Below are 21,318 nucleotides of genomic sequence, written 5' to 3' on the forward strand. Positions count from 1 at the left end.
TGGGTGGCTCAGTGGGTTAAGCCTCTGCCTTTGGCTCAGGTTATGATCTCAGGGTCCTGGGATTGAGCCCCGCATCAGGCTCTCTGTTTGGCAGGGAGCCTGCTTCCCCCTCTTTCTCTGCCTGCCTCTCTGCCTACTTGTGATCTCTCAGTGTAAAAGAAATAAAATCTTAAAAAAAAAAGAATGCAGAATGAAATTCATCTATATACTTTTCAACTGTTCTGCATTTAATCCTTTTTTTAGTATTCCTTAACATTTTATTGAATGTTGATTTTTCAGAGAAGGACAAGACTAGGGACCAGTTAAGATTAAAAGTATCAATCAAAGAGAGGGTAACATTCAAAGGAATGAGCTTTGCTTTTTTTAAAATTCTATTTCAGTGGTTTAGGGCATAACAGAAAGTAAAGTTTGAGCATATTGGAATTAGTTTCAAGGCAATAGAAATTGTCACATAGCAGACAGAGTAATAAAATATTTGTTACTGCTCCATTATCTAGCATAGTGTTTTCACTTTTTAAAGTGCTGTGCCTCCCATGTTCATGACATGAGCAGACAACCAGGCAGTGACAGAAGTTAGCTGGGGAGGCCACAAAATACAGATGAACTAATGTTGGCTGACTGGCATATACATTGTGCTAAGCCCTTTTGAATGCATTAGCTCATTCTGTGTTCTGTATAGTTCTACAGAGTCAGCATTATTACTTTATTTTATAGATAAAGAAACAAAATCTCAACCTAATTAAGTAACTGGGCTAAATTTCTTGCAAGTTGGAGGACTGAGATTTGAATACCTGAAAACAAAAACCATGTTCTTGCTTTTACATTGTCTTCCTCCAAGTAATCAAGGGGTACTGGAAGAAAGAGAAATATGGGGGCTCCTGGGTGGCTCAGTGGGTTAAAGCCTCTGCCTTCGGCTCGGGTCATGATCCCAGGGTCCTGGGATCGAGCCCCACATCGGGCTCTCTGCTCCGCGGGGAGCCTGCTTCCTCCTCTCTCTCTGCCTGCCTCTCTGCCTAGTTGTGATTTCTCTCTGTCGATAAATAAAATATTTAAAAAAAAAAAGAAAGAGAAATATGTAGGTATGTGACAGTGTGGGAAATATTGTCTTTTGAAGAAAAGTAGAAAAAGGTAAGGTTGATGTTTGAGTTCCACTATAGTATGGTCACTTATAAACACTACTTCTAAAACTTTGTCCTTATTTGAGTAAGAAGTCAAAATATGTTCTTAAGTATTTGTTACAGAATTAAGAAGCCTGAAAAAAGAAAAAGTGCATTGTCGATTAAAATGAGAAAAAGCAGGTCTCTTATTGATTCTTCACTCTAGGAATCTCATTAGCTATCAGATAGAATTTGATGACTGCCAACGAATAAACAACATTTCCCCCCAATAACAGGCTGTTAAACTGCCCAAAGCCACCAAATACAGATTAGTCTGAAATGCACTGATTGTTCTTGCTGGAGGTGGTTAAAAAATCAGCTATAGATACAAGAATTCTTTTTCTCTCTTTCCTTCAGGCTGCTAAAGGATGCACAGAATGAAACTTATTTTAAAAGCTGGTATCAGAAGCTGTTGGCTGCTCTCCAATTCTGTTCAGGAAAAGCCTTGAGTGATGAGCTTTCCAAGGAGAAGAAACTTATTAAAATTCTGGGAGGCATTGGGGAAAAAGTCAAGTCTGCCAGTGACCCTCAAAGACAGGTTTGTTGAGAAATTAATCTTCATGTAGTGTTTCCTTTAATCTTTAGTTCAATTAAATTTTAATTTCATAGCTTAGAAAGCAAATTCGTTGTCAATATTCAGTTATAAGACCCCTAGCTCAATTAGTTTAATCAAGATTTTTTTCAATTTACAATCTGAAAGTTAATGATAATGTCTACCACGAGGACATGATTTTTAAGATTTTTTTATTTATTTGTGAGAAAGAGAGAGCAAAAGTGGTGGTGGGAGGAGCAGAAGGGGAAGGTGAGGGAGAGAATTTCCAGTGTACTCTCCACTGAGTGCAGAGCCCAGCATGGGGCTCGATCTCATGACCCTGAAATCATAACTTCAGCCAAAACCGTGACTTGGATGCCTAACTGACTGAGCCGCCCAGATACCCCAATGTAGTTTTTTTGACCTAAGTAGCCATGTAGCATATGGAAAGTACCTGACAAGAAGAAATCAACTTAAAGGCAGCTTATCTAAAAAGGCCAAATGAAGTAATTTCCTCAAAAGGGCAGCACAACTCGGGGTGTGGGGGGCGCCTGGGTGGCTCAGTGGGTTAAGCCTCTGCCTTTGGCCTTTGGTCATGATCTCAGGGTCCTGGAATCGAGCCCCGCATCAGGCTCTCTGCTCAGCAGGGAGCCTGCTTCCCCTGCTCCCCTGCCTGCCTGCTTGTGATCTCTCTCTCTGTCAAATAAATAAGTGAAATCTTAAAAAAAAAAAAATGCCCAAAGGGGACATTTTAGGGGACCCTGTCCAAGGTACAAAATCAAGGTAAAGATTTTTCTAATACTGTAATAATCAAAATAAAGACTTTTGGGGCAAAACAAATAAAATTAATTAAATTAAATCAATAGTGATGTGGATAGTAAAACTTTTATACTAAGATCCATGAATAATAGTCAAAATATTGTGCCTTTTTCATCACTGATTATAATAATGGACCTGGCTATTCTTTTTCTTGATCTGACTGAAGAATAGTTGTTCTTTTTAATTATCTGCATCACTAGTTTCCCTCACTGATAAAGACCATTAAGTAGGTTCTCTTATGTTCAACATTCTAGATTCAGGAAGAGAGTGGGCAACCATTCATTGTATTAATAACATCATGCAATAACAAGTATTTATGGACTGGGAGTTAAGGATGGAAAGATGACTAAAACATGAAGTTTGTCCTCAAAGGGAGCACATAGTTTCTCTCCACCCACTATCTAAAATCAAAATAAGTTTTCAGCAAAATAATATAAAAACGCTGACAGGTAAAGTGTCCCAGAATTCTTTCCCAGCCCAGTATTTTTCTTGCTGGAAGTCACTCATTTGATAGAAGTGCCAGAGCTATCGCCCTTCACCTATACAGGAATACATAGTAAATAAAAAGCATAAGCATGAAATTTATTCTCAAATGGGAAACATAGAAACTCTTGATTGACAGAAAAAATTCAAGATATGTAACATGATGAGCAATGAAAAAGAAACCAAACTTCTATAATTTCTTCATAGTACTGCAGATTATTTTCTTTTTTTTTTTTAAAGATTTTATTTATTTATTTGACAGAGAGATCACAAGTAGGCAGAGAGGCAGGCAGAGAGAGAGAGAGGAAGGAAGCAGGCTCCCCACTGAGCAGAGAGCCTGATGCAGGGCTTGATCCCAAGGCCCCGAGATCATGACCTGAGCCAAAGGCAGAGGTTTAACTCACTGAGCCACCCAGGTGCCCCAGGGACAGACATTTTTAAAAAATCCTGGTGTGCATTGTCAAACTGCTTTCTAAAATAGTCTCACCAATTTATACTCCCCTCAACCATGTGGGAAAATGTCCGTTCACACATGGCTTTGAGAATCCTGAGCATGTGATAAAAAACAATGTTATTTTGAAATGAATATCTTTTACTGCTACAAAGCGTCCATATTTTTCTGTCAATTGGTCATTTGTATTTTTTTTTCCTTTTTTTTTTTCCATTTTATTTATTTTTTCAGCGTAACAGTATTCATTCTTTTTGCACAACACCCAGTGCTCCATGCAAAACGTGCATCTGGTGCAGATTATTTTCTAATGATAGAAAAAAAATGAAAGCAAGTAAATAAACTGGTTTAAAATTTGTGAAATTTATGTAAAATTTAGTTTAGTCTTTATTTCTTAGATTTCAAAATTCCTCACATATTTGAGATGCATGCTATATAGTTAAATAAGTCTGATGCCTTTTTTGACCATTTGCATTAAGTTCCAAAGTGCTATTGATATTCTTTCAAATAAATATATTTTGCTCACCTAGACTGTTTTTGTGATAACCCTTCTTCACATAAAAATAAGAAAATAAAAATAGAGATGAAAGAAGCATCTATAATTTTGCATAATTCAAGTTAGTTAGCTATTTTTTCTATTTCGTTTTAAAATGTACTAATTAGTGTTGTATGGAAGTGTTGAATCACTATATTGTACACCTGAAACTAATATTATGCTGTATGTTAATTCACTGGGATTTAAATAAAAACTTAAAAAAAGACCTTTTTAATAGATACTTTATAATTCTGCAAACCTACTTATAAATTTATGTCTGCTTATTCTGATAAAGGCTAGAGTTTTTAATATATTAAAATTGCCTCCCTAATTATTTTTCCTCAGATTCCTAGAAGTTATTTCTTTATATATTGTTTTTCTTTGCTGTTTACTATTAAAGCATGTCATCTCATAAAAAATAAAATAAATAAAAAGTACTAATTAAACTAACTGTGTGAAAGAAGACACTTAAAGACAGTAGAGATTCCACTCCATGGTATTCCTCAAGGGAATCCATGTATAGATAAGACAAAGGAGGACAGACAGAAAGAGTGCCATAGTGGAATTTGCCTCATTTTCCACCTTGCTCTTCTGGATTCTGGGAGCAGTAGTTTCTGTTATTTGCCAATGACCCAGGAGTAAAAGCTAAGAAACTCCTGGGAGTTAATTAAACATTATAAATCTGAGGGCACTTGAGTGGCTCAGTTGGTTGGGCGACTGCCTTGGGCTCAGGTCATGATCCTGAAGTCCAGGGATCAAGTCCCGCATTGGGGTCCCTGCTGGGTAGGGAGTCTGCTTCTTCCTCTGACCTTCCCCTTCTCGTTCTCTCTCTCTCTCTCTCATTCTCTCCCTTTCGTAAATAAATATAATCTTAGATAAAAACAAAAAAAGAATAAAAAACCCCAGAACATTATTAATCTGATACTTTCATTTTTAGAAATGGACTCAGAGAGTTTCTGAAAGTGGACTAAAAGAAGCTTTTATATTTTGAATTATTGTTTTTCCCCCTTTTTGGTTAGGGAATATGCAGTTTTAAAGGTGTTATTTGTGGCTTTATATCTTCCACAGGTACAGAGAACTATGGAAGGAATGAGGCAAGTATCAGGAATATACTTATTAGCATTTAATAAGTCATTTGTTCAAATATATTACTATTTCTGACAGTTATCATTTTTTGCCATTATTGCTCTTAAGACATGTGAATTTTTTTTTCTAAAATGTACTATCACTATTAAGTATAAGTCTTGAGGGTTACAAACCAAGATTCCAGGAAATTATCAGAATTGGATCATGTTAACAATTACTTAAAGCAAGTTCTATAAGATGGTGGGCCACAGGTCAAAGCCAACCCATGATGTTTTGTTTGAACAGAATAGTTCTTTGTTTTGATTTTTTTTCCATTTTATTTATTTTTTCAGCGTAACAGTATTCATTGTTTTTGCACAACACCCAGTGCTCCATGCAAAATGTGCCCTCCCTATTACCCACCACCCGTTCCCCCAACCTCCCACCCCTGACCCTTCAAAACCCGCAGGTTGTTTTTCAGAGTCCATAGTCTCTTATGGTTCACCTCCCCTTCCAATTTTTTTTTTTTATAAACATATAATGTATTTTTATCCCCAGGGGTACAGGTCTGTGAATCGCCAGGTTTACACACTTCACAGCACTCACCATAGCACATACCCTCCCCAATGTCCATAACCCCCTCCCCCTCTCCCAATCCCACCTCCCCCCAGCAACCCCCAGTTTGTTTTCTGAGATTAAGAGTCATTTATGGTTTGTCTTTAATTGAATTTAAAATCCTGTAGAAAAGGCATGAACTCTTTAGTTCCCCATTCCCCTCCCCCATCCCCTATTGTCTTTAGCCCTCTGCTTCCTTATATTTGGCTGCCTCATCTACCTGACCCCAGAGCATCCAAGTGTGCAACCCCTGAATTAAAGAGGTTCTTTAATCAATAGAAGAAAATTGTAACTTGAAAGAAAGTCAAATTCTTAACAGTTTCTAAGATGCTTTTTCAACTGATTTTTTCACAGGAGGTACTAAAGAAAGAGATTGGCAGACTAGAAGAATTCTTTCAGTGTATAAAGACCTGTCACCTTCCTCTGAACCCTGCCCTGTGTGTAAAGGGTATTGATCGTGATGTAAGTCAGTTTATTCAGTAGATAAGTTGAGTATTTTTGTTTTGTATTGTTTACCTCACCCTGTGTTTTTGAAATGGCAAAAAACAATTTGTAAATTGTCATTGCAAAAATTTTAAGAAAAAGTAATCGAATCCCATCCAAGCTAAGTGTTGCATTTGATGCACTGTGTAAGGTTAAGATCGCACTGGCCTCATCACATGATTTGTTGGTCTAGAAATATACTATCGGTTCAGTAAAAATAAATAAATAAATAAAGATACTGCTCACTAAATTGATTTCTCAATTTATTCAAAATGGTTGATTTGCTGACCTTACGCAGGCTGGCTTTAATTTCATGCTTATTTAGTTTATGTGCATAGCCATGCCTAGTACACTAGGATATTATTAGCTACAACACGTCAGATTTTATTTAATTTAAAATTCATTGACTTATGTGTCAGTGTACCATATAATATATTTTGTGACTTAACTTATGCCTGGAGTGACCTTCCTGGTATCAGAAACAATTTCTTTCTCTTGCTCAGGCTGTGTCAGTCACACTTCTCTAACTTAGAATCATTCTTTCTCCTTTTATCTCCATTAACTTTATTAGCCTCCTTCTCAAGGGCCCAAAAGTAGAAAGCACTAATAGAGGCAGGATTGGTAAGTGAGACTTAGAGGTGAAGAGGTTAAACTATCACACATGTACAATAAATGTTACTTGACTGACATCATAATACAATCAAGAAAACAAATCCAGTAATTAGGAGAAAAACTAGACCATTGTTAGTATGAATATAAAAAGTTTTGCTAAAAAGTTGGTATTGTTTCCTTTACAACTTTGCTGCCTCACAGACACCTGAGAAACTTTCCTAATATGCTACGCAAGCATATTTTTGAGAAATAACAAAATAAGGCATCAAATTCCACAGACTGTGATATGTCTATCTGGGCTAAAATCCAAATCATTGCTAATCTTTAAAAATGTGTAACTTTTTAATCATTAGCAATATCCACTGATTAATATTGCAAATACAGGGAAATGCAGCATTTCAAAGACGTAGTGTCTTAAAGTACAAAGAACAGTATGATTCATTGAGTCTAGATGGTGATTTTTTTGGTTTCTGTTTTCTTGGTTTACTGTTGTTTAAGGAGTAGAACAATTTTCTGTTAAAATTCCATATGAGTCTTGGTTTTGGTAGGCCTTGGAAGTATGGGTTATCAGCTCTAACTGTGCTGTGCATGCCTGTGTGAAATGGTCAAGCAGAGGATTGCCACCCCTAGCACAGTAGCTGAGCCACACTCCTTTCCTATATCTACCTGCAAACAGTAATACTTTCCCTGAGTCTGGAAAGTATGCCAAGTAAAGCTCTTCCTTTGCTCCATTTGCTGTGGCCAGCTGTGCCTGGCACAATGCTGGGCACCTGTGTGTAGAGCAATAAACAGGGCAGATGTGGCCAGGTGACACTCCCTCCTGGGGAACATTTTAGTCCATCCTACAGTCCTGCAGAACAAGGAAGTCTAAAGGAACATACATCACATCTGAAGATGTGGTGAATGTGGCAAAGTTTCAATCAGAGCCTGCATCAGAGGATCCATTCTGGAAAGAGCCTCTAAGAGTGTAATGAATATGATAAGACATTTAGAGGCACTCCTCAGTCAATGGTTCATTTGAGAATCTACTAAGTGGGGAAGCCCTATGAATGCAGCAAGCATGGGAAGACTTGTTATCCCTACTCCCATCTCATTCAATATCAGAGATTCCATAATTAGGGAAAAAAACCTTATAAATGTGCTTTATGCATAAAAACCTTCACTCAGATTTCCCTACTCATTGACCCTCAAATAACTCATCCTCAGGAGAAGACATAAATTTCATGAGTGTAGGAAGCTTTCATTCAGAGTAAAATCCTTTTCTAAAATCAAGTATTTCACATTAATGAGAAACATTACAGACAACATGAGTGTGGGCAAGCTCTCTGTTCCAACAGAAACCATTTTGACCACCAGAGAATCCATACTGGGAAGAAGCCCTGAGAGTATAACAAACATAGTAAGCTCTTCAGTCAGGGTAGATGTCGTATTTGACATCAGAGCCTCCATACTGGGCAACAAGCACAATAAATGCAGGCAGCAAGGAAAGGCTTCAATCAGAACTCTCAACTTGTTGGCTGTGAGCAAATTCAGACCAGAGAAAAACATTTGGAATGCAGTGTGGCAAGTACTCAGTCAGAGTAAATGTCTTGTTTTATGTCACCCGACTTCACACAAGCAAAAAACCCCATAAGTATGCAGTCAGGACTCACATTTTGTTATATAACAGAGAATTCACGCTAGTGAAAAATCCTATGAATGTGATAAGTATGGGAAGGTCTTTGGTGATAGCATCAACTTTACAATGTCAGAGAACCTATCTGGGGAGAAACTTCATAAATGCAATGATTGTGGGAAAGCCATTAGTGATAGTTCACAGTTTATCAGGCATCAGAGAATTCACACTAGAGAGAAGCCTTATGAATGTATGAGTATGGGAAAGCCTACAGTCAATATTCTATTTTAATCACCATCTGTAAACTACACTGGGGAGATGCACTCAGGGTGATCTACTTTTTAACACATGGCTCTCCAAGACAGAGGACAAAGATCTTAACTTTGAGTTAAGCTTTCTTTCAAAGAATTTTCACCCTGTTTCTCCTTGGAACCACTAATTACAATGAACCATTTCTTATTTCCCTTTCCCGCACTAGGGAATTGACCATTTGGGAAAGTGGTTGTAACAAAATGTAATCCTTCCCCACTCCTGCGAAAGTAAGGACCACACACTTCCTTTACTAATAGGTTTCTTTCCTTTTTTTAAACTATTTTAAATCTATGTCATTAGTGTGTGCTTCTCAAGAACAAGGTCATATCTTTCTCTGTTCCAGCTCTTCCTATATTCTTTTCTCTATTCTAGTTTTTTTATCTCACCGTTTACATAAAATTATCTTCCATGACTCCAACTCATTCTTTCCCATCTCCTGGTTGTGGCCCTTGCCATCCACTTTTAACATCTAATCTAAGTTCTCATTGTTTGCTTTTCCCTACCTAGAAAGCCTTTTTAAAAACATTTTTGCTAATCCAAGTTCCACAGTCTTCAAATCCACCTCATCTCTGAAAGACTTCTCTTCTTTAAGTGCTTCTTCATCCAACTGCGATAAATGGCCTTGTAAATTATTTTCAGCTTAATGCATGTGTGTTCATACCAACTTTCTGTAGGCTCTTAGGGAGTAGATATAGTCCCTCTGATATCACATAGATAATGGTTTGTGCATACTAGTTGTCAAATGTAAAATGTTTTTTACATGAGTCTCAAAAAGTATACTGCATGTAAAAACCAAAGTATAAAACAATGAAGGTAAAATAGCTCCAAGTGATGTAATTAAGAAGAAGGGCTAAGCCTTGTCTTCATCCTCCCTTTGCGCTTTTTCTCTTCCCTGGAATTGGGATGCCTCAGAGAGACCCCCAAGAACTGGATGAGCACAGTTTGAAAACCACTGATCTAGACTCATTTCTGGACTCATACAGGATTTCCTAATTCAATACTGTGACAGAAGGTCATATGTTCCCTGATTGACTGATTCTCCAAGCAAGAATTCATTACTTAATAAGCAGCCTCATCAATCAAATTGATTCAGTAAGTTAGGGTTTCTGTTTCTTAGAGGTTAGGTTAGATTTGTGTTCATAGGTTAAGTTAAAAATATATATCCTTTCCTCTCTGTTCATACTGATTTCGGACTTCTCAAAAAATAATGACATTAACTGATCCTTCAACAGGTATTGATGTCATATTTTACTAAGTTGATAAATTGAAACCATCAAGTTCTTTTTCTTTATTTAGTATTGATTTAACTCTTCACTGTCAACATGAAGTCTCTAATAGCCTAAAGACATACAACCTTTTAACACTCAATTAGATGTAAGAACATAAAAGGAAAATAAGCAACAAGTAAATTATGATGGAAAGTAGTCAATATAAAGCTGAAAATGGAAATGCAAATTGTAACTGAAAGAAAAGGAAGGAGGAAATATATGTTGTACTGTTATTTATAAAGGTAAGAAAATACTCATTAACTAAAAGAGAAAAAGAATGCATTATTATTTTTGAAGTACCTAATTAGTGTCAGGAGCTGCACTGTAGAAGGTCTTTTATATCTATTAGACCATATATCTCAAAGTTACAGAGTTCAAATTTGAACTCAGTCTTTCTTAACCCTAAAACCATATTTCCTTAAAGAATTCTGCAGGGAAGAAATAATTAAAAGGAAATATATTTTTGAATAGCAATTTTAGATATTAATCAACTACATAAACACAATGTCTACATACTACTTAGTTTATTTAAACCTCCAACATATCACCCCTCTTCAGTGAGAAAAAGAGTAGTTAAAGATTTACAAACTGCCAAGAAGCTAGATTTTCAGTTTCTAAGTAAAGGCTTTGGTTAGTAGACCAAAGTTGTTCTATTGTTGTTTTTAATAAATATGTTTCTTTGTTCCAAAGTATAAAAATTATACATATGTGTTATATTTTCTTACATAACAAATTATGCAAGAAGCCCACAATTTCAGGGAAAGTGCTCCTTTTGGTTTATTTTGCTCATGATTTTTCTCTTCTCTTTCTGTAGGCATGCTCGTATTTCACATCTCATGCTTTGCCATTGAAGATTACTTTCATCAATGCTAACCCAATGGGCAAAAACATCAGTGTCATTTTTAAGGTACAAAAACATCAAATTGATTTCACAGGTAGAATTATTGATTTATTTCTTGCAAAAAGAAATTATTATAGTTACTTTCCTCTGATGACAACATAGAGGATTCCAGTTATTTTTGATCCTGCATTTTTACAGAATTATAGCACATGTCAATGATTAACAATAAATCAATCATTACTGGCTCAAGCTAGTGAACCTTCAGTGCAAAACTTAAGAAGATATGTTTCAGTAAGTGAAATTATACACTTTTGAGTGGCACAGGAAGTGAAATGTGTGGTGAAACCCTAGTGAGAGAGTTTTCTTTGATTTAGATACTAAATTAAAAATTCAAATGATATGTTAATGTAACATAAAATTCTATTCTGCAGGTACTTGCTTATTTGAATAATTTGGATTATTTTCTTCTTTTCAAATAAATAGAGGCCAAATTGGTCTTTATCATGAATCCCATAGGAAAGTAGAGTAAAATGTAGTAAAAGAGTTTGGGGTAAGTTGGAAAGAGGGACCAAATAAGAAGCTATGAGTGAAAAGGAAGACTTTGGAGCCATTTGGTTAATTTAACCAAGTGTTCAGCCAAACCAGACAACTAGGTCTCAGAGTAAATTATTTGGTGGATTTTGACTATTTTTGAGGATAATTTTCAGCTCACCCATACTGTGGCTTTGACTTGTGTAACTTCAAGCATTGATGGTCATGAAAAACTGCATTTTGGGTGAAGGAAAAAAATACCACAAAATTGCATCTCAGAATATTTTTTCAGCATATAATTTAGAAAGCATTTTCAAAATCAAACTTCTTAGTTTAAAAGCAGAAAACTGTCCTTCCCCTTTGGACATGTTCCATTTCCTTTACCTATGCTAGAAAAATCTCTCCTTAGTCATTTATTATGATCAAAGGCTATTTATTGTGAACACTTTTTAACCACCTTCATAATATGAGAATTCAATGATTTAAAGTCTGATGAATCTTATGTGTGCCATTTATATTCCTAGTCAAGAAGCTCTTGGTATTCCAACTCTATAACAGTATGTACATTTATGGCATACCAAGTAATGTTTTAGTTAGAAAGAAATCTCTCTTGGCTGAGAGATTTGAATAAACATTCATCAAGCCTCTCTTCACTAGATTTTGAATCTAAGACATCACACGTGGATGATAAATTGAAAGATTATTATCAGCGAACAACTTTCCAAGCAACTTCTAATTTGAAGGCTGAAGCTTCTGTAATCATTTAAAGGAAAGTTCTTATTTTCTTTGATCCTCTCTCAGAAACACAAGTTGTTCTTAATACTAACAAAACAACTGTAACCATCCTAAGTTTGGCTGGAAATGTATCGGAGGAAAGAAATGATATATACCATATTTAAAGGCCTTTAATGGAACTGAAAGAGAAATCCAGAGTCTCTAATTTTGTTTTTAACAGGCCGGAGATGATCTTCGTCAGGATATGCTTGTTCTGCAGATTATTCAAGTGATAGACAATATTTGGCTGCAGGAAGGCCTGGATATGCAAATGATCATTTATAGATGCCTATCCACAGGGAAAGGTCAAGGTCAGTATAGATTAAAAAGTGATTTGACTTATATTATTTATATTAAACATTCACTGGTAACATGACACCAAACTTTCCACAGCCTTCATTTTAGACTATAAATTTTAAAGTCAAAAGAACTATACAACGTCATTCTTTTTTCTTAAAAATAATTATTTTCAAAAGTAGGAGAAGAATAAATGAAACAAGATGGGATTGGGAGGGAGACAAACCATAAATGACTCTTAATCTCACAAAACAAACTGGGGGTTGCTGGGGGGAGGTGGGATTGAGAGAGGGGGAGCGGGCTATGGACATTGGGGAGGGGAGGCGAACCATAAGAGACTATGGACTCTGAAAAACAACCTGAGGGTTTTGAAGGGTCAGGGGTGGGAGGTTGGGGGAACAGGTGGTGGGTGATGGGGAGGGCACGTTTTGCATGGAGCACTGGGTGTTGTGCAAAAAGAATGAATACTGTTATGCTGAAAAAATTAATAAAAAGGGAAAAAAAAAAAGTGGGTAAGTCAAAGTAATTTAGGATGTCAAAGAATGTATTGTCTTTTTTGATATTAATTAGGATTTTGACAATCCAAATGTTAACTGTGGTGTCCTTTTGTGTGTTTTTTGTATTTTATTTCTCTTTTTTTAAAAATAATAACAGAAGAGCTTATTCGTTCAAAAAATTCAATTTGTTGCCTATTAACACAAAATTTACAAAGTTGCAAATGCTTGAATGAGTTATGATCTAAATACATTATAAATCTGCATTTTATTTCTAAAAGACTTTTTTTTTAAGATTTTATTTATTTATTTATTTGTCAGACAGATCACAAGTAGGCAGAGGCAGGCGTGGGGGGTTGGGTGGGGAAGCAGGCTCCCCACTGAGCAGAGAGTCCTATGCCAGCTCTATCCCGGGACCCTGGGATCATGACCTGAGCTGAAGGCAGAGGCTTTAACCCGCTGAGCCACCCAGGTGCCCCTCTAAAAGACTTATAAATAAATCATTATTTCAGTAGTCAAAGATGACCAAACATGCAAATTTTGAACATACTTATTTTCCTTTATAAAAGCCAAGATGGTAATGTGGAAATATAATTACATTTAATACACATTTTCAATGAAAGTAACGTCAGTGGGCCACCCAAATTACTACCATCACAAGTAAAATTTAGCATTTAATTGCAATCATGCTAAATTGAAGAAATAATTCCCAAGATACCTTATAATCTTTTTTGAATGTGATCACTGCCACTTAGAATTTCATTCAACTACTTGGTAGGATAGCAAATACAACTGCATAAACAAAAGGATAAAAAATCATAGAACTAGGGGCACCTGGGTGGCTCAGTCATTAAACATCTGCCTTCAGCTCGGGTCATGATCCTGGGGTCCTGGGATCAAGCCCCACATCAGACTCTCTGCTCAGCGGGAGGCTTGTTTCTCTTTCTCCCACTCCCCTGCTTGTGTTCCCTCTCTCTCTGTGTCTCTCTCTGTCACATAAATAAATAAAATCTTAAAAAGGAAAAAAATGGTAGAACTAGGAAACAGACGTAGAACCATGTAGTTGTTGTGAATTGAACTCCAATTTAACCCTAACAGAAAAACTATCACTGTCTGCCCCCCAGTACCTGAGGTCCCACCACAAAGCTCAGCACCCCAGCCAAATGTTTGGAAGCACTCCATGTTGGCTTAACTTGCAACCTAATAAATACTTCCAGTTGACTCTATAACAAGTCATACTACCCAATTATTTTGATTTTGATAATAGAGCTCTTGCTTTCATGACAAGTATCCACCCCTGAACCCTTTCCAAAGCTCTAGTTCCTTAGAGTATCATTGATACTGTGAGAGTGTTATTCCTTGCATTTACTCTCCTTTTTCTTACATATAGTGACCTAATTCTTTTAAATCCTAATGTATTGAAAGAGTAAGAATAAAGCTAGATGAGCCAAACTGAACTTTTTGATGTCACATAGATTACCTTTTCTTCAGAAATTGAATATATCACGGATCTCAGTGAAATTCTTCAATTACATGTACTCATTTCCAGTTTAAAATTATAGAATTTAGTAGAGTCTAAATCTTTTAAAGTTAATAAAATGACTCTGCAAAAAATGAATGTAGACTTGCCCAAAGTTGCAGGTGTCAAAAAACAAATTATTAATCCCTCCTATCTACCAATAATCATCTATAGTTGTTAGGATTTGAAAGGACATTATACTGGCAAAATACTTTTTCAAGAAAAATAGGGATCATTAAAGCAAACATCATGTTTAGGAGGTCAGGTTCCATTTTTAATATGCTTCCAAGACTTATTGACTATCTGTTTTTTTCGAGAAATATCGCAGGGCGCCTGGGTGGCTCAGTTGTTGAGAGACTGCCTTCAGCTCAGGTCATGATCCCAGAGTTCTGGGATCGAGTTCTGCATCAAGCTTCCTGCTCAGCGGGGAGTCTGCTTCTCCCTCTGACCTTCCCCCTCTCGTGCTCTCTCTCTCAATCTCTCTCTTTCTCAAATAAATTAATTAAATCTTAAAATATATATATAAAAAACAAAGTAAGATAAGGAATACTAAAATGAGCTAAACAGAGTTGCTGCCCATAAAGGATAGTACATTCCAGGCCAGAAGTTTGCATGGCTTTATCAACATTATTGTTGATTATAATTCTCATGGCTACTTTGTATATGATGTCCTAGGAGCTTTGGGGAGACTGTCAGGGCAAATAAAAATTGTTTAAGATTTATTTTATTACTGGCTCTTCAAATTTGATGGTCATTAAAATTACTTAGGGAAATCCAGAGCTTAGGCTCCAACCAGGTACTAAATCAGGTTTTCTACTTAGGCATTGAAGAGGGGAGGGAATTCTCAAGTCTCTGTGACCAGAAAAAAGCTGCTCCAGTGTTTCTTATGCACCCCATTTTGAGAGCCACTGCCTTATATGATACCACTTTTAAAAGTTTTGTCCCTAAGAACCCTGCTATTTAAAATGTGGCCATGGTCCAGCAGTGTTGACATCACCTGGGAGCTTGTTAAAAATGCAAAATCTCAGGCCTTACCCCCACCCTAAAGAATTAGAACCTGCATTTTAACAAGATCCCCAAGTGATACATATATGCACTAAAATTGGAGTAACTTTGCATTAGAGGACTACAAGAATAGAACTACACATATTACTCAATGCACACAGAATTGTTATAAGTACTAAAAGGTGTGTCATACATACTAGTTTAAAAGGTATAAAATATAATTTATGGTTTTAATTGATACACAAAATTTAGCCACCATGATTATTATAAATTCGGTGCAAGGTTTTCAGAGTAGTCAGCAATGTAAGTGTTATGATAAATGGCTTGGGATTTAGCAAAGATTAGTTTCCTAAAGACAAATGTGATCTTGAAAGTAACTGACATTGCTAGAGCACAGTATCTAAATGGTGCTAATAATGTAAATCTTAATTTTGGTCACGGTCCGATGTGAGGCAGTGAAGCACAAAGGAGCCAGATAGGAGGTGATTTCCCTTTGCAAGTATAAAGTGGAGGAACTAGAAGACTGAAGAGGGAAATGTTCAGGATTAGGAAGAAAGAATCCCCTCCTTCTAAAGCAATAACATTACTACTACATGCAAATGCTTTACATTTGCTATCTCAGTGAATACACATGAGAAAATCTGCACAAGAGCCAAATACTGTTGGCTATAATATTAAGGATACGCCCAAGATTTACTTCTAGAGTGTTAAGTTAGTTAGTGCCTTCCTTCCTTCCTTCCTTCCTCTCTTTCTTTCCTTCTCTCTCTCTACAAGATATTTCTGCAACCATTCAGTATTCCGTTCCCATTCCCTATGTCCCCATGTTTCCCATCCAGCAATGCAGAGGCCTAAAGGTCACAACTGGGCTTTTAACTATTAAGCGAGATTAAGGCTGCAACCAGTTACTACTTGGCAAATCCTGTACAGAGAAGTGTTTCATTTACGAAGACAATTTGTTTGTTCGTTGTTTAATTCAAATGTTTTTAAGATAGATCATGAAACATTTTAAAAATTCAACCATGTCTCTTTTCACATAGTTTTATTTGGGACTTTGGTCCCTTAGGACATTTGAGTTTTCAGCTCTTGAATTGCCAAAATTGTGGAAATCAGGAAATCTAGACTTTTATTTCTTTCAATGATTTTATTTATAGAACTGTATATTACAGGTTGTTTTGTGCACATTAGTTCTGGGACAGTTTTAAATATGGGTCTAAATTGTTCTTCTGTGTGGGGAAAAAAAATCAGAAGATCTGAAAATATTTGCATTATAATAACCTTAGGAACACAATGAAAGAAAGGAACGCAGTCTTTGATGGATACATGGTCAGTGGGGCAAGGGTTCTACTGAAGTTCAATCAACATATGCTTCTTCTTTAAAAAATTATTACCGTAGTTTCTCTTTAATGTTGACTGAAAAGGAAGGAGCAGGTGGTTCTCCACATGTTTACTGCAGTTATTTTGTTCACTCCTAGAAAAGGGACATTTAAGGGTGAAGATTTTATTAACGTGAATATTGATTTTTATAATATATTTGACATATTTGTTATAGAGATTGTATTTGGTTCTCTTTCATCATAATTATGCTTGTCATACAAATTTGAATGTCCTCCCTTAAACTGTAAATGAATGCACAAATTGTATGTTAATTAACCCACTACCTCACTGACTCAGTGGGAGCTCTTTGAGACCATTTAGACTGGCTCTCTACTGTAGTTCAAGAAAAAACAGTAAAGCTTCTTCTGATAGATCTGATCCAAACACTATAAGCAGCCTCATTGCTCCCCAGGATTCAGAAAAATTAGAAAGAAGGCCATCTAGATAGGCTCCTTCAGAAAAGAAGTTTTGCCAAGAAAAGGGTAACCCACATTAGTGCTGATTATTGTTGCTGCATAGATCAAGATGTGTTTCCTAAGTATTCCTCATCCTGTGACGTAGGAATACTTCTATAACCTCTTTTTTATCCACCAGGATTGGTGCAGATGGTACCTGATGCCATAACCCTAGCAAAGATTCATCGCCATTCTGGGCTGATTGGACCTTTGAAGGAAAATACAATCAAGAAGTGGTTCAGCCAGCACAACCATTTAAAGGAAGATTATGAAAAGGTTTGTCCTCCTGCAGTTAATTTTAAATAAGGTGATAAATCAGAATATGCTCTGGATCATTAGCTATTGTGGTTGATGAAAAAGTAAATTAAGTACACCTTGAGTGTACTCAGTCATTAGCTTAGTAATAATAACCCAGTTTAAATGGTATATTAACTAGATAAAATTTCTGTATTTGGTTTTAATTCTTACAGCTATCTCTGCTGAGATGCTCCTTGAAATTACTCTTTCAAGTTACCTCTGCATGCTTGTACACAATCTCCCATTTCTATAAATCCCCCTCCTTCCTTTGCAATGCATTTCTTCTGCTGAGCTCTACCTTTTTAAGCCTTGTTCTTTCAATGTTTGCAGAAGGCATAGTAGAGTTTTGTTGTTTTTTTTTTTTTTAATATCTCAGAACTTTACAAAATGTAGTGTTTTATTTAACTGCAAACATTTTTTCCCACTTAACTTCATGCTGGCATCTGGTCTGCAGTGTACAGTTTTGCAGGTTCTGCCCTATACCGGAGCTCCCAGCCAATGGGATGAGTTGGTTAAAGCCAGGCTTTGTTCCACTTGCCAGGGCATGAACTGGTACAACAGGATGTACCCAGAGGCAGAGGCAACTTTATACTAATTCACACAAAGAAAGAATATGGTCTAACATTGAATTTTTTTGGAACTGTCCAGAGCACTGAAATTCCTTCATCCTAGGAAGTGCCTCACTCCTGAGCAAACTGGGATGATTGGTCACCCTACTTAGCACAGGCCATGATAGAGAGACCCAAGAGTTCATCTATTCAGGCTTCTGTGAGATTGGAGTAGAACAAAATACAGGCCTTTGGAGGTCAAATAACAAAGATAAGATGACATTATCTTGAAATCTATTTTTTCACCATTCCCAAAATTATAACTTGAGTTTGGCACAAATCTCTGGGATTATAATTAGAGATGTTTTCACACACATTTGCTCTTCACAACTACCATGTACAGGCATCTTTTATTATCATCATTTTATAAGTGAAAATTATCTAGATAGACAAATTAAATGACTTGTTCAGGATCTTGGGATATCCAGAACTAAGACATGAACTAGGTTCAGTGACACAGATTTCCACTCTAGCATGTCAGCCACACCATTCTAGGAGACCGATTACCATGGCCCAACCAATCACTCATGGTTACACCTTGGTTAAAAAGTTGCATCTTTGACAAAAATGATGTATACCCAGGAGACCATTTTGAAAATAAAGAGTAGTTTTGGCAAGAAACCTCTGTTTCTAGAAGAAACAGAAGCCACAATTGACTCAGTGATTATCTACTTCCACCCACAAAGACATTAACTGATATAGACTGTACCAAACCATTTTTGGACAAGTAGATGACCTATGTGTAAGGATGTACATAATATATTACATAAATCTCAATATGGCTTTATCCATGTTAAAAATTCAAATATTCAAAATTGATATTTTAAATTTCTCTGGGGATAGGCAATATTGAGCCATATTATTTCTTTTTTTACCTTGAAAAAAATCATTCAATATTGCATATTTGAGATACCAAAAAAACCCACACCAGGAATCCTCTTCAATAAACTATGAAAATTAGAACCAACTGAGTAAAAGGGGTATTTTGCACAATTTCAATGAAAACATTCATTAGGCCAAAGAAGAAGTTGCTTCATGTTCTTCTGTAGCATATCCAGAACCAGTCATTTAATCATAATCTTCTCTCAACTGAGATGTAGAAGTAGTTCTTAATTATGTAATATTGCTTTTTATGATAGTTTTTACCACTAACTCTGATGCTAACACATTTGCTCATTTTGTGTGTTTATTATCTTTGTGTTATTGTTTTTCAACTGATTAGGCCTTGAGGAACTTTTTCTATTCCTGTGCTGGCTGGTGTGTGGTAACGTTCATCCTGGGAGTCTGTGACCGGCATAATGACAATATCATGCTGACAAAGTCAGGCCACATGTTTCATATTGACTTTGGAAAATTCCTAGGTCATGCACAAACATTTGGAGGGATAAAAAGGTCAGTGTCCAAATAATGTTTTTTAGAGTAATTAAGCAATGTCCTAGAGTGATGTATAACATGTAATGGCATAGGAATCCAGTAAATGACTGACTCCCATCTCTCACATCCCCCCAAATGACACAAACATGTTTATATATCTAATAAGATTGAAGGAAATATTTTTTCCATAGATTGTTAATGGAATAAATTAGGTTTCCTCAAATTGTTAGTGAACTTTTCCCATGAGACCTTAATCCTATTCTAGGCTGAATTGTCTGAAATATAATATTTTCATTTTTTATAAATCTTGAATAGACGTCAAAATATAATATTTTCATTTTTTTATAAACCTTGAATGGACAATGAGGCATGAATTCATGGTCTCAATACATGTGGTATATTACCCATAGCAATCCCCACCCCGGTGTACATATCATAAAACTAGGACATTTCCTACACTGAGATCACCTTGAAGCATTCCAAAAATACCTAGTGAGTAACTACCATTCAAGGCTCTGAAGCTATAACTGTAAACAAGGCAGACACAAACCCTGATCTCTTTCTAGTAGAGATGACACACATTAAACAAGTTAACATGCAAAGAAATGATATGAGGAAAGGAGGAGTTTGTTAATAAGAAACTAAAGCAAGGAAATGGAATAGAGAGTTACTGGAGCAGAGATGCTATTTTAAAGAGGCCTCTAGGAAGAGATGGGACACAACTGTGTAATTAATGATTCACCTTGTGGAAATCTGTGAAAATAGTATTCTAAGAAGAGAGAGCACCAAAAACAACAGTCATGCACATGGAAATAAGCCTGGTGTGTTCCAATGACAAGAAGGCCTAGGGCCTAGAGGTGAATGGAGAGGGGCAGATAATAGGAGGTAAAGGTGAATATTTCAGTGGAGGTCAGATCATGTGGGTCACTAAGGACATGGTAAGGAGGTTGGCTTTTATTTTAGGTTCAGGGACAAGCAGTTGATGGATTTCAGTGGATTTCAAAACTCTTTCCTGCTGTCCTGTGAAGTAATAAGACAAGATAGGAGTCTACTACAATGATTAGGGCAAGACCTTAATGGAAAGGAAGTGATAAAAACTGACAGATTGAGAATATATTTTGGAGTCAGAGTCATAGGACCTGCTAATCACTTGGACACTCGGCATGATTAATGGACTGGGGGAGGAGCTTAGCAGGTAGGAGAAGAAAGGAAAACACTCAAGGATGACTCCTGGATTTTTGGTCTTAATAAATAATTTTATCATTTACTGAACCCAAAAAGAACTGATGGATGAGTAAGTTTTTGTTTTCTTTTATTTGTACTGGGGCAAGGAAACTCAAAGTTTAAGACTAAAAGTCCCTTGCTTTAAAAAGATACTTCACCTGAAAGTAGAAATGGAATCAAACCATTCTCAAGTGTAATCAGTCACTTTTAGCTAAAAGCAGCTCCTCCATAGAAGAAATAATGTCTTCTACAAGAGAGCATGATGAACTTTCATTAGATGACCATTATCTGGTATTAAAATGCCAGCATAAACTACATAATATGATTTTTCCTATTTTGTAGAGACATACAAATGGAATCACTTCACTTGTTATTCTTTCCAGTACACTGCCTTCTATACTGACTACATTGAGAAAATTCACCACATCTGCATTCATTCCTTAAAAATCTACTCAGGATTGTCTGTGTGCTGAGGACTGTAATAAACCTTGAGGACACAAAGTGTAATAGTCCACATTTACCACCTCAATGGGGTTTGATCTTTCTTAGAATACTAAAAGACAAAAACATGAATAATCACT

The 21,318-nt window shown here is 36.2% G+C and overlaps 1 protein-coding gene across 2 annotated transcripts in view; it reads left to right on the forward strand.

Annotated features, from left to right (window-relative positions):
• PIK3C2G (phosphatidylinositol-4-phosphate 3-kinase catalytic subunit type 2 gamma) overlaps positions 1 to 21,318 on the forward strand; it is a 327,581-nt gene that overhangs the window by 191,459 nt on the left and 114,804 nt on the right. For both annotated transcript variants that reach the window (XM_046012794.1, XM_046012795.1), the window contains 6 exons: positions 1,515 to 1,695; positions 6,009 to 6,116; positions 10,759 to 10,851; positions 12,272 to 12,401; positions 17,374 to 17,510; positions 19,362 to 19,531. In XM_046012794.1, the coding sequence (XP_045868750.1) occupies positions 1,515 to 1,695; positions 6,009 to 6,116; positions 10,759 to 10,851; positions 12,272 to 12,401; positions 17,374 to 17,510; positions 19,362 to 19,531 (819 nt within the window). The remainder of the gene's footprint in view (positions 1 to 1,514; positions 1,696 to 6,008; positions 6,117 to 10,758; positions 10,852 to 12,271; positions 12,402 to 17,373; positions 17,511 to 19,361; positions 19,532 to 21,318) is intronic.

Source organism: Meles meles, chromosome 7 (assembly GCF_922984935.1).
Source record: "Meles meles chromosome 7, mMelMel3.1 paternal haplotype, whole genome shotgun sequence".
Taxonomy (NCBI): Eukaryota; Metazoa; Chordata; class Mammalia; order Carnivora; family Mustelidae; genus Meles; species Meles meles.